At 39.9% G+C, this 16046-nt stretch overlaps 1 protein-coding gene across 1 annotated transcript; it reads left to right on the top strand.

The window, feature by feature from the left end:
- The first annotated feature begins 6213 nt into the window (after window positions 1–6213).
- On the top strand, window positions 6214–7507 carry LOC135779020 (C-type lectin domain family 19 member A). The gene is made up of 4 exons (XM_065289652.1): window positions 6214–6219; window positions 6611–6674; window positions 6783–7148; window positions 7446–7507. The coding sequence occupies exons 1-4, from the start codon at window positions 6214–6216 to the stop codon at window positions 7505–7507; spliced, it is 498 nt and encodes a 165-aa protein (XP_065145724.1).
- Window positions 7508–16046: the final 8539 nt, after the last annotated feature.

The following is a 16046-nucleotide window of genomic DNA, read 5'->3' on the forward strand; positions in this document are numbered from 1 at the left end:
TACATACACTATATATATAAAATTTAATACAGTTGAAATATAATTTGAGTTCAAAATTGATCGATCTGAGTGGCCGACAATCAGCATGGGCAAGTGCCACCCTGACCATTATGTAGCCTTGCCACTGCATCAGACTGAACAAAATCATTTTGTGCATTTAAAGGTAAATACATCAATGTGGTGCATTTTGAGAGTACAAATAAGTGACAAAATCTATGAGGATTTTTATGTTCTTGTAAACAAATTTGTGCCCTTTTAGTAAAATCTTTGGCTCAACCTGATCTCACAAAATACGTGAAATAGTCACGCATTATTTTGCTCAGTTTTGCGTGACATTGTCACGTATTTCCACCATATTACGTGCCCCTGACACGACTTCTTTTCCGTGACAGTTTCACGTATTGGTTACTCAACTGTTTTTCCTATTTTCTTACAATTGTCGCTTCGGTTTGGGGTTAGAACAACCTTCTGTTACATAAAATGACATCCTTACCCAAACCCAACTCTAACCCCAACGTCAGGCGACGATGGTTTAAAAAGCATACGAATTTTTTTTATAAACCAATACATTAAGTGACATCCTAACGCAAACAGCAAATCTAACCCCAAACCGAAGCGAAAATTGTTTAAAAATAGGAAAAACAGTTGAGTAACCAATACGTGAAACTGTCACGGAAAAGCAAGTCGTGTCAGGGGCACGTAATATGGTGGAAATACGTGACAATGTCACGCAAAACTGAGCAAAATAATGCGTGACTATTTCACGGATTTTTGTGAGATCATGTTGCTTTGGCTTCATATGGTAATAATAATAAGCACACAAGCCACATTCAAAACTTGATAAATGAGATTCACCATTGGTCAAAACATGTTTAATGTTTATAGAATAGTTAGTGGGGTCATTAAATAAAGATTAATTATTGATTACAACATTTGAACGCTAAATTTAAAGGACAAGTTCGGTATTTTACACTTAAAGCCCTGTTTTCAGATTGTTTATGATGAAATAGAACGGTTTTGACTGAAATTTCGACATATGCGACTGCCCTGAGAATTTTCTGGTGTTTGTTTTTCACCTCCCATCTCTAGAATGGGTGTATAGGTGCACTGGAACAATCCTTCCTAAAATGCATTAAACTTTCGTTTACAAAGACGTGAAACTCACCGAGTGGTCAGGGGTGTTCACTGATATGCTCACACAAAAATCGCTGCAAACGATGCATTCCAACAAGTGTTCCAACGCCTCACACCCGTATATTCTTCTGTTGAGAGCTTGAATAATAGACACTCCAGCCCAGTTGGTGGGGATAATCCGCCTTTGCCGAATAGAAACAAAGTTCCCGGCGCGGAGTTATACCTTACCTCACAGCACAGCTTTAGTAACATGAGGCCAAAGGTTTGGGGACCTCACGCAATATACACATATTTATTATCAAATATATGAAAATATATATTCCTGATATTTAATACAGTCTATAATGAAAGGCACGCAACATACATGGGCTTTTTCTTTACCCACCCCAACCGACCCACGGGTTACATATTTTTTGATGTTTTATGCTGTTTCGCAAACAGAATAAATAACAGAAAAAGCACACAAATTCACGGTTTGTCAATGTTTTTGAAGCAAAGGCTGCATTGTCAACTATAGCAAAAGCTTTGGGCATTACAAAGGACATGAGTGTGTGGATGAAAAAAAGGTCTGGACATCAAGATTTGGTTATTTAATCTGTGTAATCTTTTTTTTTGGCGGCAACAATTGATGTCAATCTCAGGTCTTTTGGCCACACAGACACGTTTCATAACAAGATGTGGCAAACTTATTTGGCTGAACTTATATGAACTCGGAGATCATGGAAATGCTTTCTTGACTCATGTTCGTTTGAACAAAATCTGAACGGAAAATCTAAACATCTTAATGCAAATGAGATTAAGACAGAGGTTTTACATAAAATATACTGCATTTGTGTAGGAAGAAGGAAATAAAACCCGAAATTAGAGACTGAAAAAGTACAGAGCACTTCAGCTTCAGTCTTCACTGTTCCTGCAGGTAAACATGGAGGTTTTCATTACAATTTAAAGAGTTTTTTGTGTGTATTGTTTTTATCTTTGTACTTGCACAAATCCAGTAAATTAACCTTACTTAAAAAAACAACATGCATTGCAAAAATGACTTTCTTACTTAGTATTTTTGTCTTGTTTTCAGTAGAAATATCTAAAACTTCTTAAATCGAGATGTATTTTCTTGATGAGGAAAATTACCTAAGAAAATTACTCTAGTTTTTAGACAAACATATCAAATTTAAGCGAATTTATGCATAAAGCAAAAAAATCTGCAAATGGTAACAAGGTCTAATTTTGTTATTCTAAGATAAAGTGTACCAAAGTTAAGAACTTCGGGCATAATCTGGACTCCTGTCTTCCTAAGGAGGCTAACAATCCCATTTGGTGCCCCGGGTCACAAGATCCTGAACAACCAAATCCTGATGTGGGACTTTGATTTCCTATTCTTTAGCAAGAATCTCCCTCACACTTTGTTTGTGTGTATTAAAACATCTTATTACACGGCTCTCTGGAATGCTTGATTCTGATTGGTCAGTTGAGACATTTGCAGGTTCGTTCTTTTCAAAAAAATAACCGCTCCAAAGTAATAACGCATAGCCGGTACTACTTGTACGAGTAAAATCGCTCCGCGCCAATAAAGATCAATAAAGATTACTGTTTGGCGCCATCTTGTGACAAACACTGGACAACCACGACAAGACACAGAGAGCTTACTGAGACTGAACTTGTCAAAATAGAGCATGACAGCGAAGCCAACACACAAACAAATACAGAATGGGCATTAAAACTTCTCAAAGACTGGTTAAAAGAGAAAAAAATGGAGACAGACAAGTATGAAGCAGAGGATCTTAATAAGGTATTATGATCATTTTATGCATCTGTGCAAAGTTTCGCGGAAGGATAAAAATGTTAATTTAAAACAAATATGCCAATAAAATGTTTCAAATTCATATTCATGTCCGGTTTTTTTCTTATGTGACAAGTAGCCATGTAATAAGCCGGATAATGTAGAGGCAGCCGGTAGTTATCGGGAAATAAGCCCCTTCAGTGTGATACAAGACCCTCCGCTTCGCGTCAGGTCCTGATCACACTGTCGGGGCTTATTTCCTGATAACTACCGGCTGCCTCTACATTATCCCTTACATGGAGCAATTCTTTAGCAAGAAGCTCCCTCACAGTCTATGCATGACTTCAAACATTAAGGAAGCATCTATATTTAGAACTTCCCACACTACTGTGTGTCTTTGATTGCCAGGTATTATTTGACTTTGTGACTTTTTTTGTTGGTCTTTTTAGTTAAAGGGGCAGTGAATTTGTCGATTTTATTGTTTTATACTGTTGTCTGAGGTCTACATATGATGTTTGCGTGGTTTTTACATTCAAAAACATTAAAAACAATAAGTAATAGGCTATTTTGTAACATGGATTAGTGGCTCTCTGGAGAAAAGCTTAGTTTGAAGGGGCGGGCCACATTGAAGACCTGGACGGAAACACCCACTGCTATGATTGGACGGCTTCATTCCCCGTCATTACATGTGGGGAAATGTTATAAAAACATTAATGTGTGAAAATAGCAGCCGAACACATATATGTTTGAGCCACAAAAGATTCTGGGTGCTAAAGATGATACACATAAATGACAATACGTATAGTAAAGTAGAAACAAAACTTTAAACTCGACGTGACTAAGTTACCGTATACAACACAGTAAGCGTGCATCAGATTATAAACTGCGGCTGATAAGCTCTTATCAATAACTTTGTATATTTCTATTGTGCTTGTGAGGTTGCTCTTAGATACACGTAACGTTACATACCACAGTTATATGATAAAAAAAGCTTTGTTGAGTGTTTGACCGTTCAAACGCACCTTGCCTAAATTACCGTATACAACACAGTAAGCGGGCATCAGAATCTAAATGGCGGAGGATAAGTCCTTCATTTGCATATTTCTACCGTTAAATTACAATCGTTAAGTGTTGTACCTTTATTAATCGTTTAATGTTTTTAGTAAATTAAAACAGTCAAACATACGTGTTTAGACACGTATTTTCCGAGCCTCCGAATTAAAGTATTCAGCTTCTGTGTTGTTCCCACGCGGTTCTTACACAACCTTAGTCTTCGTTACCATGGTTACTCTATCATAACAGATCACCGCGTCAAAATAAAAGTCTATAAGAAAAAATTTATTCAAAAGTCATTTTGGTTACATTTTTCAATCTTTAAAGACATGTTTACTGATTGAGACACATGTGTGTCACGCGAAGCTGTGGGCGGGGCTACAAAAGTGGTCATTGTATTTGGCTATGGGGAGGTGCTTCAATTCTACTTTGACGTCATAGATTTCCGAATTCCACACTGGAGTGTTTAGCTGGCTTGGTGCCAAAAAACTGTTAAATTTCGGTAGCACAGACGTTTTCAGTTCTGAAACTTGCAGGATGTTCATTTAAGTATGATGACCTCCAAATTATCAAGTTAAAATTGAGTTTTAGATTCACCGCTCCTTTAAATATTATTTTTGATGTAAATGTCGATATTCCTGATGAATTTGAATAACCAAATGATTGATTTAAGTGTAACCTGCCTGGCAAAATAAATTGTTAGTATTGATTCATTTTAATTCTTCAGAAATTGTTATTTCCAGTAGATTAGCAGGAGACTGGTATTGCTGCAAAATAGATACATCAGGATAAGATCATATTGATGTTTTGATGTTGAATGGAGCATGGGACACATTCACCAGGACTCTCAGATGTATGGTTATCACCTGACTTAGCAAGTTGCATGATTGTGACTGAAGTAATTATTTTTATGATCGCAGCAAGCATGGAGCGGCCGACATAAAATGATAGTTTAAACGGCAACCTCTGACTAAGAACAGACTGACAATTTTGTGTCTGTGAGATATACGCAACAACCAACAAATACTCTCTGCGATATCGGGTCCCTAATGAACAAATAATTACAATTATGAGAATTTATAAATAATCAAATATCTAAATTATGATCCACAGATAATTTGTATAATGCACTAAATTTCTATTATATTAAATTGGAGTCAGATTATAATTTAAACACAGAGGTCAAAGAAATTAATTTAATCCCGATAAATATAATTATTATTTTAGAAGTGGCAAGACACGAAAGAACACAAGATTCCTTCACCCATGCCATTGGATTCCGTCATTGGGGCAATATGTGGCTCGGTCCTTACATAAGTGTTTTGATGAAATAAAATGTTGATGAAGTGTTAAAATCCTAAATAAATCAGGCATATTTCAAACTCAACAATGACAGTAACTTGTCAATGTACAAATGTTTTGTACAAAACACTACTGCAAATGTTTAAAGAGGATTATTTTAATGAAATTCAACTGCACAACTAACAGAAACACTGATCACCATAATATTGACTTCAGACAAAACTGATTTTCGATATAATCTGAACTAAAGTTAAACCTCTGTTAATACTCATCATGGATGTTTGTGCATGCATGAAATCTTAACAGGGGATGCTTAAACAACCTTTTTTAATATTCCAGGGTGCGTTTCCCAAAAGCATCGTTATCTACTGTTGTAAGTTTCATCCTTACTGACAAATTTCAAAGATTTGGTGTTTCCTGAAACCATAGTTCAAACGAACATTTGCAAGCTGCATCGCAAACTTGTGTGGTTTGAACGACAGCTCTTCACCTGTCGTTAGAAGCATAGTTCCTTGTTATTTAATATGTAGATGTTGATTACGCTTTTGAACAAAATAAGATAAAACGTAGTACATTCTATATCAACCCAGTCTCACCCCATGGCGTCAATATTTGACGACACTTGACCATGCGTCAATATGTTGACGCGGAGGGTATACCTTTCGCGTCACTTTTTGACGAACTGGGGACTTCAATACTATCAGGTACGCGAAATTCTCTTTCCTATTTTCTTACCATTTTCTACCATTTTCGCGTCGTTTAGGGTTAGATTTACATAATGACATCCCTACCCAAACCTATCCCTAACCCCAATGTCAGTTGACAACTGTTTAATTTCGCGTACCTAATAGTATTGAAGTCCCCAGTTCGTCAAAAAGTGACGCGAAAGGTATACCCTCCGCGTCAACATATTGACGCATGGTCAAGTGTCGTCAAATATTGACGCCATGGGTGTGAGACTGTGTTGTCTATATTCATCATTCTAAATATATTCAAATGTGACACGTGACATCATCAACTACAGTATGTTGTTGAACCAACATGGCTCAAACGACGAATATGCAACAAAGTAGTCGTGACAAGCTAGTTAGTTTCTCCAATTATGCATCGTACAATGGTGGTTCAGAAACGAGTTAAGTCGTTGTTCGGGAAACGCACTCCTGCTTGATTGTTTAGTTTAATGTCACTAATTAAAAAAAGTTTTATGCGTTAGGGTTATTATTAAGTAAAGTTGACTAATTATATACAGTATAGGTCAGAGCAGCTGTTAGAATTCAAAATGAAATTTTATTTAGATTATGAAAATGTGTTTGATTTAATAAACTCTTTTCATTTATTGTTCAGGATTCCCTGAAGATTGTTAATCCATCACCAATGGAAAGGTTGATTCAGTTACTGCTTTTCTCAGGTCAGTGCACTCATACAGACACAGGACAGCACTCATTTAACACAGGGAGTCTGACAAAGTTAATTTTCAAATGCTTCTGTCTACTATTTATTACTCTCCTCTCAACAGGATTCTGGATGTTCACACAGAGCAACTCAAATAAATTTGTTCTCATCCAGGAGAATAAGACCTGGGCTGATGCCCAAGCTTACTGCAAAAAGTTTCACATTGACTTGGCCACAATGGGAAGCAGTGACGTCCAGACAAGTGTACGAGAAGCGGTTAGCACTGTGATGCCTCCATTGGCCTGGACTGGACTGTACAGATTAAATAACACTTGGTGGTGGAAATATCAGTATAAGCCACTGATATTCTCATTCTGGAAGCCTGGACAGCCAGACAACTCAGATGCAAAAGAGGAATGTGCTGTTATCAGTGCCAGTGGATGGGACGATACAGCATGCGGTCAAATGTTTCCATTTTTTTGCTTCACTGGTAAGAAACATGATCATTATTATTATTAATTAATGTTTCCTTTACTTGACAAACTGACTTCAGGTCTTCAGGAGCATTTTATTAAAAGTAGGGTGACCATACATGCCATTCATCCCAGACGCGTCCTGGCCAGGATTTTGGGTGTGTCTTCCAGAAAGTCGTATTTGTAGACCGCATACGTCATCAAGGTTCTCACATTTCAATTAAAAACATAAAACATACAATCGTTGTTTCATTCTTCTCTTGAAATGTAACAGTTGCTTGTCTAAAATAGAACCTGAAATATTAAACCTTAAGGACAAATACGACTTCCGGAAGATGCGTCCGAGAAGAATGGCAAGTATGATCATCCTAATTAAAAGCTGAGTTGAATCAGGTTTGTTTAAACAAGGAGACATTTAGTGTGAAAAAGGAATGTAACAAATGACCTCATTATCCTTTTATTACAGTGAACACAGCAGACCGGTTTGTTTTCATCTCTCAAAACAAGTCACAGGCAGATGCTTTGACCTACTGCACAAAGTATCACACAAGCCTGGCCATGATTTTGAATCAAACTGAAAATGACCTGCTGGTGAATATGATGGTAGGATATGAAAAAGCATGGATTGGTATATTTAAGGACTCTTGGAGGTGGTCAGATAAAACAGATATCAACGCATTGCCCTTAAAATGGAGCGCTGGACAACCTGACATGACTGGTGCATACCCACTTTGTGTCGCTACAACTCTTGATGGATTTGATGATCGACTCTGCCCAGAGACCCTTCCATTTTTCTGCTTACGTCGTAAGTTTCTTGAGTAAAAAGATCAAAATTGGTCAACACTTTTGGAATTTCCCTAAATAAGTCACAACTGTTAAAGGCAGGGTAGGCAGGTTTAAGTCTAAAATAGTCTAAAACACGTTTTTCTAAATTTGTTTAAACTGTCTTTATATTCCAATACATAAGTAAAATGTAAATACTCTGAAAAATAGTGTAAAAATCGAGTGTCTGTAGACCTCTCACGACTGTTTTAAACACAGCTCATTTTTCCATTCTCTCCACCCCCTCCCTTCTGGGTTTCTTCTAAAGCCACGCCCCCAAAACCCATGAACTCACGACACTGGCCGGCTCTGCTGGGAGAAGCTTTTACCTGAGACGAGCGAAGAGGAAGGAGCGCGGTGCATGTAGTAACATCATGTCACAATCACATGTAATAATACACCTAACTTTATCACTATGAATATAAACAAATAGGATGGCTTTTAGTACTCACTATTAAGCTAGCATATCGATACTGGTAAAGTTTAAAATATATTTAGTTTGATTCGGTAACAAATGAGCTAGTTATATTTATAAGACAAAGCAAAAAACAGATTGCATTGATACAGGTTTTTTTATTACCGTCAGTTACACTGTGATGAAGGTGAATAGCGTAAAAGATTTATAACATAAACGGTGTTTTGCATGTAAGAGTTTCCATGATGAAAGCATTGTTGACTCTGATGAGGACTACACTCCGGAAACAATACCGCTACCGCATCGTCGACTCAAAGAAAAGCCACGCGTTACTCTCGTTTAATTTCTTCATTTATACATTTTTTGCCCTGTTTGCCTTCGCTGACTGCATATGCAGGTACTGTGAGTTCTGAATGCTCTTTCTCTGCTGTACTGTTGCTCTTCCTAGAGTGCCCCGTGCACTGGATAATCAATCGGGTGTGCGCATGTGTGGGCCGAGTACCATAGCAACAGGGGTGGTAGCCATGGTCGCGAGAGAGAGTGACAGTCGCGCAAGCCAATCATTTGTTTCGTCCCAAATTGAAAATATAGCTGCAAGCAGCAATTGCGGGGCCAAGCACCTTCAGCGCAATGAGCACCCAAAGCACAGCAAACACCACACGATGCAGCAAATGAAATACATTTCAGAAAGCGTGCAATACAGAGCCCGGACCCGTAGCAAAGCAAATGCAGAGCAGAACCACTGCAGTGCGGAGCAACAACAGTAAAGATGGCAAAAATATAACACGTGTGGGAAACCAGACAGGTCGAGAAGAACGTGTTAAAGGGAACACAAAAGGAAATCTCAATAAATGAAAGTAAGAGCTGGGATTTGAACCCATGACCTCAGGTTCCCAAAGCACAGCACTTACCGCATGCGCCACTGAGTAAACAATAAACCACTGAGTTGGTGTGTCCAAGCTATAGAATAGAGATTTAGAGCTGTAAACATTGATATCCAGCAATTACCAAAAGTGCAGAAATGACAAGAGAGAGCACAAATAACTGAAATACAATGTATAGTATGAAAATCACAAAACTTAAGTGAGAAAAAAAGTTAAGACAAAAAAACACTGCACATGGGATTCGAACCCATAAACTCAGGTTTTCAAAGCACGGCACTAACCACATGCACCACTGAGCAAATGATTAAACCACTGAGTTGGTGTGTTCAAGCTATAGAATAGAGATTTAGAGCTGTAAACATTGATATCCAGCAATTACCAAAAGTGCAGAAATCACAACAGAGAGCACAAATAACTGAAATACAAAAGTAAGAAAAAAGTTAAGACAAAATATCACTGCACATGGGATTCGAACCCATGACCTCAGAATCTCGTGGCATGTGGTTAACTCCAGAACTGACAGTGCAGAGCAGAACTAAAAGAAATACAATCTATATGAGAATCAAAAAGCTCAAGTGAGATTGAAGACAAGAAGATCATTCTGTATAGTAATGCTATACAATGTAATATACAGTCACATTAATTTACTATGACAAATAGACAATGTCACAGGCACGGTCAACTTTGGAGTGGTATTTCTAAGAAAGAGAACAGAATATCAAAAATCTGTTCGGTCATTTCTGTGCAGATTGCTCCAAACATTATACGAGCAGCACCTGGCATAAAATAAACAAAATTTGTAAAAGGAGTAGCGAAAAATTCATCTACCATATGCTTTACAATAACACATGAACAGAATGTTGGAAAATGACAAACGAGGTATCGTTGCAATCGGCATAAACCAGTGAATACAATTTCACAAAGAAATTAATATCAGACAAAGTATTCAGAAGTTATAAGCAGTTCCATAAGAACTGTTATAGTTTATAACCCCTAGGTGGCACTGTACTCTGACTTCCCAGGTACCTTCAGAACATCATGTCGAAGCTCCTTACTAATTTTTGCGCGGATATGTCCAATAGTTCAAAAAATATAACAAATTATGTGAAATTTCAAAATGGCGGACAGGCGGTTCGGTCAAACCCGGCATAATACACATCGACAGATGCGACATGAGGTAAGCAATCCATAGACATCAAGATCATAATTTTCTGACAAAAAGTTCAGAAGTTATGGGCAAAAATAGCCTTTTCTCATGACCCATAGTTGGCGCTGTCACCAAATTTGGCATGAACCCCAAGTTCATGGTCCACATGAAGTGTACCAAATTTCATTTCAATTGATCAAAGAATGACCGAGCTACAGCTTCAGAACCATTTTTGAGTCAACCTCGTTAAGTTTGCGCATTTATTACTTTTGAACAAAGATAAATATCAAAATTCTGTTCAGTCATTTCTGTGCGGCTCACTCCAAAGGTCACCTGTGCCAAATTTCATAACAATTGAACCAAATTTGAAGGAGGAGTAGCGAATAAACGGAATACAGTACATTTCAAAAGGGCCACTACTGTAATGGGTGGCGTTTTACTGTAAGGTATTAAAAACAACAAGCATGAGGAGAGCAATCACGTGTACTAAGTAGAATTTTCATAGATCAAGCCGTTATAACCATTTGAACATTGAATTTTTGAGCTGTTGGTGGCGCTATAGAGTTAGTGCTAGAGACCCCATTTTTGGTCACATGACTATTTATGACCACCACTACAACTGTGCCAAATTTCATCATTTTCCTACGTACGGTTCATGACAATTCCAATAGGTGCCTCAGCACCTTCGGTGCTTGGCCCCTAATAATTAGCTGTGTTTAAAACCGTCGTGAGAGGTCTACAGACAAGTTTTATACTCTCTTTTTCAGAGTACTTACATTGTACTTATGTATTGGTATATAAAGACAGTTTAAACAAATTTGGAAATAAGTTTTTTATAATAGTGTAGTATAAGTATAAACAACTTTATTTTTGAAATCTTAAATAACAACTGGCAGTAAACATTAAAATGTAATTATTTACAGATGTACGTTTTTGTTGCTCTCTTCATGTAATATTCTAACAGATTCAAAGAATAAGATCATGAGAGTGGAGTTGAAATCGAGTGAGAATCCGAATGACCCTGTGGTGAAGGAGAACATCTTACAGTTGGTAAGAGGATCTATTATACCAATTTTACAAGATGTAATATAAGTCTCGGGTGAGCCCAGAATGTGTTTGTGAAGTCACACAGTTCCCTTTCAGTCTGTCACTACGACGTCACGTCGTGACCGACGAATTGGGAACCGCTCCGCGGGTGACCTATCTACTTCGAGAAACTATAAAAACGCCAATGAACTTGGCATGCAGGTATTTGCATAATGCCGGCGCCGCCCCGCCAGGTGCGTATATAAGCTGCAGGTGCACAATACCAAATTAGCTTTTATTGCTTCGAAGCCGGCAGACATCTGCTCTCGAGAAGCTGTTTACTGATCTTCGTAGATCCAGAGAAAAAGATCTCAGCTTGCCGAAGTTGGTTGGGCAAAGACACCTCAGCGGAGGCTCGCAGTGTTTTCTCCACCCTTTCTCTCTCTCTCTCTCTCTCTCTCTATCTCTTTCAATTAGGATTTGAGTTTGAGTGAGTGCGTTGCTTCTCCCTGTGTGTTTCACCAGCTTGCACAAAGAGTGATTTCTCTAAAAGAGCAGCAGGTTTGAGCTTTGTGTCTTTTTATAGACAGCCACTCATTCGTGTCACGGTTGGGTGTGTCTTTTTAAAGATGGCATTCCGCCCGTGCTCCGTTTCTGGATGCGGTGTGTTCATCGCTCCCCGGCATGGCCACGAGCGTTGTGTTTCGTGTCTGAGGCTCCAGCATGCAGAGGCAGCGTTGCGTGATAGTTCATGCTCCATCTGCGAGGGCATGACTATGGCGGATTTGCGGAGACGGGTGTCGTTTCTCCGGGAACGGTGCCCGCCTTCCAAGTCTGGTGCTGCTAAGGGCGCAGCTACCAAACTTGCGAAGGATGACCTCTGTATAACGGTGCTGGGTCGGTCTGCTGGTTCGGCCCGTGTTCTACGGTGTCCTCGCGCTCTGTCGAGCCTCCACCGGACGCGATGTCCACCGTAACGTCGGAGGGGGGGGTTGTCAGCCTCGGACGTCGATCCAGATCCGTTCCCGCCTTCGGGTCGGGTTGCGGGTCCTGCGTTCGACCCCGAGATGGCAGCCATGCTCGCTCGGGCGGCGGCGGCGGTCGGCTTGGAGTGGACTGAACCTCCCCCACCTGAACCGTCCCGCCTCGACGATTGGTACTTCGGGGGTGCTAGGGCTTCTCAGTCCTCGCCCCCGGTGCCCTTCTTCCCCGAGGTGCATGAAGGGCTGACGCGGTCGTGGAAAACCCCGTTTTCCGCCCAAAACCGGCCGTTTCAGCCTTCACCCCTCACCTCTCTCGAGGGTGGGATGCCAGGGTGTATACTGGTATCCCGTCAGTGGAGCGGCCGGTCGCGATGCAGTTGTGTCCGGCCGGTGTCGCTTCCTCCTGGCGGGACCAGCCTACTCTCCCCTCACGGGCTTGTGAGCAGAAAAATGTCTTACTATGAAGACTTTAACTCTCCTTGCTTTGGCTTCTGTTAAAAGGATAGGAGATATTCATGCATTTTCGGTCGATGATTCATGCCTTCAGTTTGGGCCAGCTGCATCCAGCGTAACACTGAGACCCCGGCCCGGCTTCGTGCCCAAAGTTCCCACCACCCCTTTCAGAGATCAGGTGGTGAACCTGCAAGCGCTGCCTTTGGAGGAGGCAGACCCAGCCATGGCTTTGTTTTGCCCTGTTCGTGCACTACGTGTGTATATAGACAGGACGCAAAGCTTTAGGACCTCAGATCAGCTCTTTGTTTGTTATGGTGGTCAGCAGAAAGAAAAAGCTGTCACCAAGCAGAGGATGTCACATTGGATTGTGGATACTATAGCCCTTGCATATCAGAAGCAGGACGTGCCTTGTCCATTTAATTTATGTGCCCACTCTACACACAGTGTGGCATCATCTTGGGCACTGGCTCGCGGTTCCTCGTTAACAGATATTTGTAGAGCTGCAGGCTGGGCGACACCTAATACGTTCACAAGATTCTATAGTGTTCGTGTCGAACCGGTTTCCACTCGGGTTCTTTCTACTAACTAGTTAAGAATGCCGAGGGTCGGCTCGTGTGTCGGCTTGGAGCCTCTATTTTGGTGCTGCACATTTGCACCAATATGGAAGGCCATCGCCACAAAAACGTCACAAAAACTGTTTTTGCCTCTCCTCCACCGCCCTGATAGCTGGTGTTGCAGAGCATCCGCTGTCAACCTATCACTGATGTATTCTCTGTAAACCTGTGTAGGCTAGGCGTTCACATTTGTACCCTACGTGGGGTTCATTTGTCTGTATACTCCGTGGGGTTCTAATCCTCCACGTTTTCCTTAGCAGAGCCTGCTCTGTATCTCTCTGCATACTATGTTTTGTTCAGAGACTTCTTATGAGCAACCTATCGGTTGTTTCATACTTTAATGTCATCCATTCAACCTTTTTAGGGGATGGCTTCCGCAGTGTTCTAGCTCCGCTCAGTTTAGACGCTTCCCCAGTTCGCTGCTTCACTATCGTGGGTTAAGGAACAAGTAGTGACCGGCCTTTTGCATTTCGCCTTAGGTTCCGCCCCTTATGTGGAGGGCGGAGGGCTTTTACAGACACTGGAAGGGTTCAGCTGCAGTGGCGTTTTGGTAGGGATTCCCAATTCGTCGGTCACGACGTGACGTCGTAGTGACCGACTGAAAGGGAACGTCTCGGTTACGTATGTAACCCTCGTTCCCTGAAGGAAGGGAACGGAGACGTCACGTCCCGTCGCCACAGTTTGCTGTTCCATTGCAGTTTTCAGGCCGGGCACTGTTGCTCGGCTTCTCAGCAATAATATAGCTAATTTGGTATTGTGCACCTGCGGCTTATATATGCACCTGGCGGGGCGGCGCCGGCATTATGCAAATACCTGCATGTCAAGTTCATTGGTGTTTTTATAGTTTCTCGAAGTAGATAGGTCACCCGCGGAGCGGTTCCCAATTCGTCGGTCACGACGTGACGTCTCCGTTCCCTTCCTTCAGGGAACGATGGTTACATACGTAACTGAGACGATCATTTATTATAGCATGACAAAAATGCCCTTAATTGGGTGAGATCAAAAACACATGGTTTTCATGTGTGTACCTTTAAATGCAAATGAGCTAACAGACATTCACATAAAAGAAAGTGCAGTTTGATCACAAACAGTTGGTGTAGACCCATCTGTCTGAATGAATTATGTAAATCCAGCAATAAACGACCCTTGTTTGCAGGGGATTATGGGGATTATAAAGACGAGTGCTTGGATTTTTACGTTTTAAGTTTGTTTTCTTAAGGAACAAAACACCAATGCAGCTGAGTAGAAATACTGACATGAAAAATTGTATAGGCACATTCCCCCCCCCAAATATCAACTGTGACAATATATCGCACCATATATCGCCGACAACTGGTTTAAATGATTAACAAATGTAGTTAAATAAATCAATAAATACTTGACTGGTGATTTTTAATGTTTACCATCTTATCCAACTCTTTTTTTTAAATATCTAGTTATAGTTTAGCTTTTCTTAAAGTTTTTGTATGTTCTATTTTTATCCTATTGGTGTAAAGTGTCAGTTTTGTTTTTAGTTTAGGTAAAATAAGTTTGTTTGTGTGACCAGTACTCATGATTGATTCTGTTCTTCAGATAAAGCAGAAACTGAAGGATCGTGGGATAGGGAATGACACAACATTGACATGGAAAGTTCAGCCAGATGGAAATGTTTTCTCATCAAAAAATGAAAGTGAAAAGGGCCAGACACCCTGTTCAGACCCTTCCTTTTAAATATAACAGGTAGCATATCTGACGATATTAAAGACTGGTATTAAATCAAATCTCTCTAAAAATGATATTAATAGAATTTTTACTTCATTTAAATTTTTTAGTTTTACTTCATTTTATATTTCAATTAATCAAATTAATCTTGCATAATCTAAGGCATTTGAATAATTACTTGAAAAAAAATGTGTCTTATGCTGCGTGCACACCGTCAGTTTCTTGCGCTGACAGATTGACACGATCTCGTTCATTTAAATAAAAGCTTGGTGACTTTCGGCAACACAAGGGACTGTGAACATTAGCAAAAGGAAGTGGACGTGTCTGTCTACTTGACCAAATCTAGAACAGCTCAACTTTATGCACATGACTTTCGGAGCGACTTCCAATGATTGAAGCAGTGGAGTTCATGTCTAGTCTTTCATCAGTTACTGAGAGGATGGTTACCAATTTGTTTATTCTAGGACAACCTGAATAAGGAACGCCGTCTCATGGCCTCATTGAAAAAAATGAGTGACACACAGCAGCGAAGTCTCTGGTGATGTGCACACAGCATTAGAAGTCAATTTTTGTTTATATTATTGTTTCAATTTTAAGTCTTTTCACCAGTGTTTGGGGATAACGCATTGCAAGTAACGTGCATTACGTAATAATATTACTTTTCTGAAGTAACCAGTAAAGTAACGCATTACTTTATAAATATACACATAAGTATTTTACTTACTTTTTTAAAAAAGTAATGCGAGTTGCTTCTCAGTTTAATTAATTCAATTTAAAAATACACTTATGTACTGAATTAAACTCGACGTGTTAACATAGAATTACGCACTCTGTGCACCTGAGTGGGAACAGTTTGAGTCAGAAACTGAG

Source organism: Paramisgurnus dabryanus, chromosome 1, assembly GCF_030506205.2.
Source record: "Paramisgurnus dabryanus chromosome 1, PD_genome_1.1, whole genome shotgun sequence".
In the NCBI taxonomy this organism is placed as follows: domain Eukaryota; kingdom Metazoa; phylum Chordata; class Actinopteri; order Cypriniformes; family Cobitidae; genus Paramisgurnus; species Paramisgurnus dabryanus.

Coding starts and splice junctions, on each gene's coding strand:
- LOC135779020 (XM_065289652.1), top strand. Junction 6,675..6,782: donor TCAGTTACTGCTTTTCTCAG/GTCAGTGCACTC, acceptor TCCTCTCAACAG/GATTCTGGATGTTCACACAG. Junction 7,149..7,445: donor TCCATTTTTTTGCTTCACTG/GTAAGAAACATG, acceptor TTAAACCTTAAG/GACAAATACGACTTCCGGAA.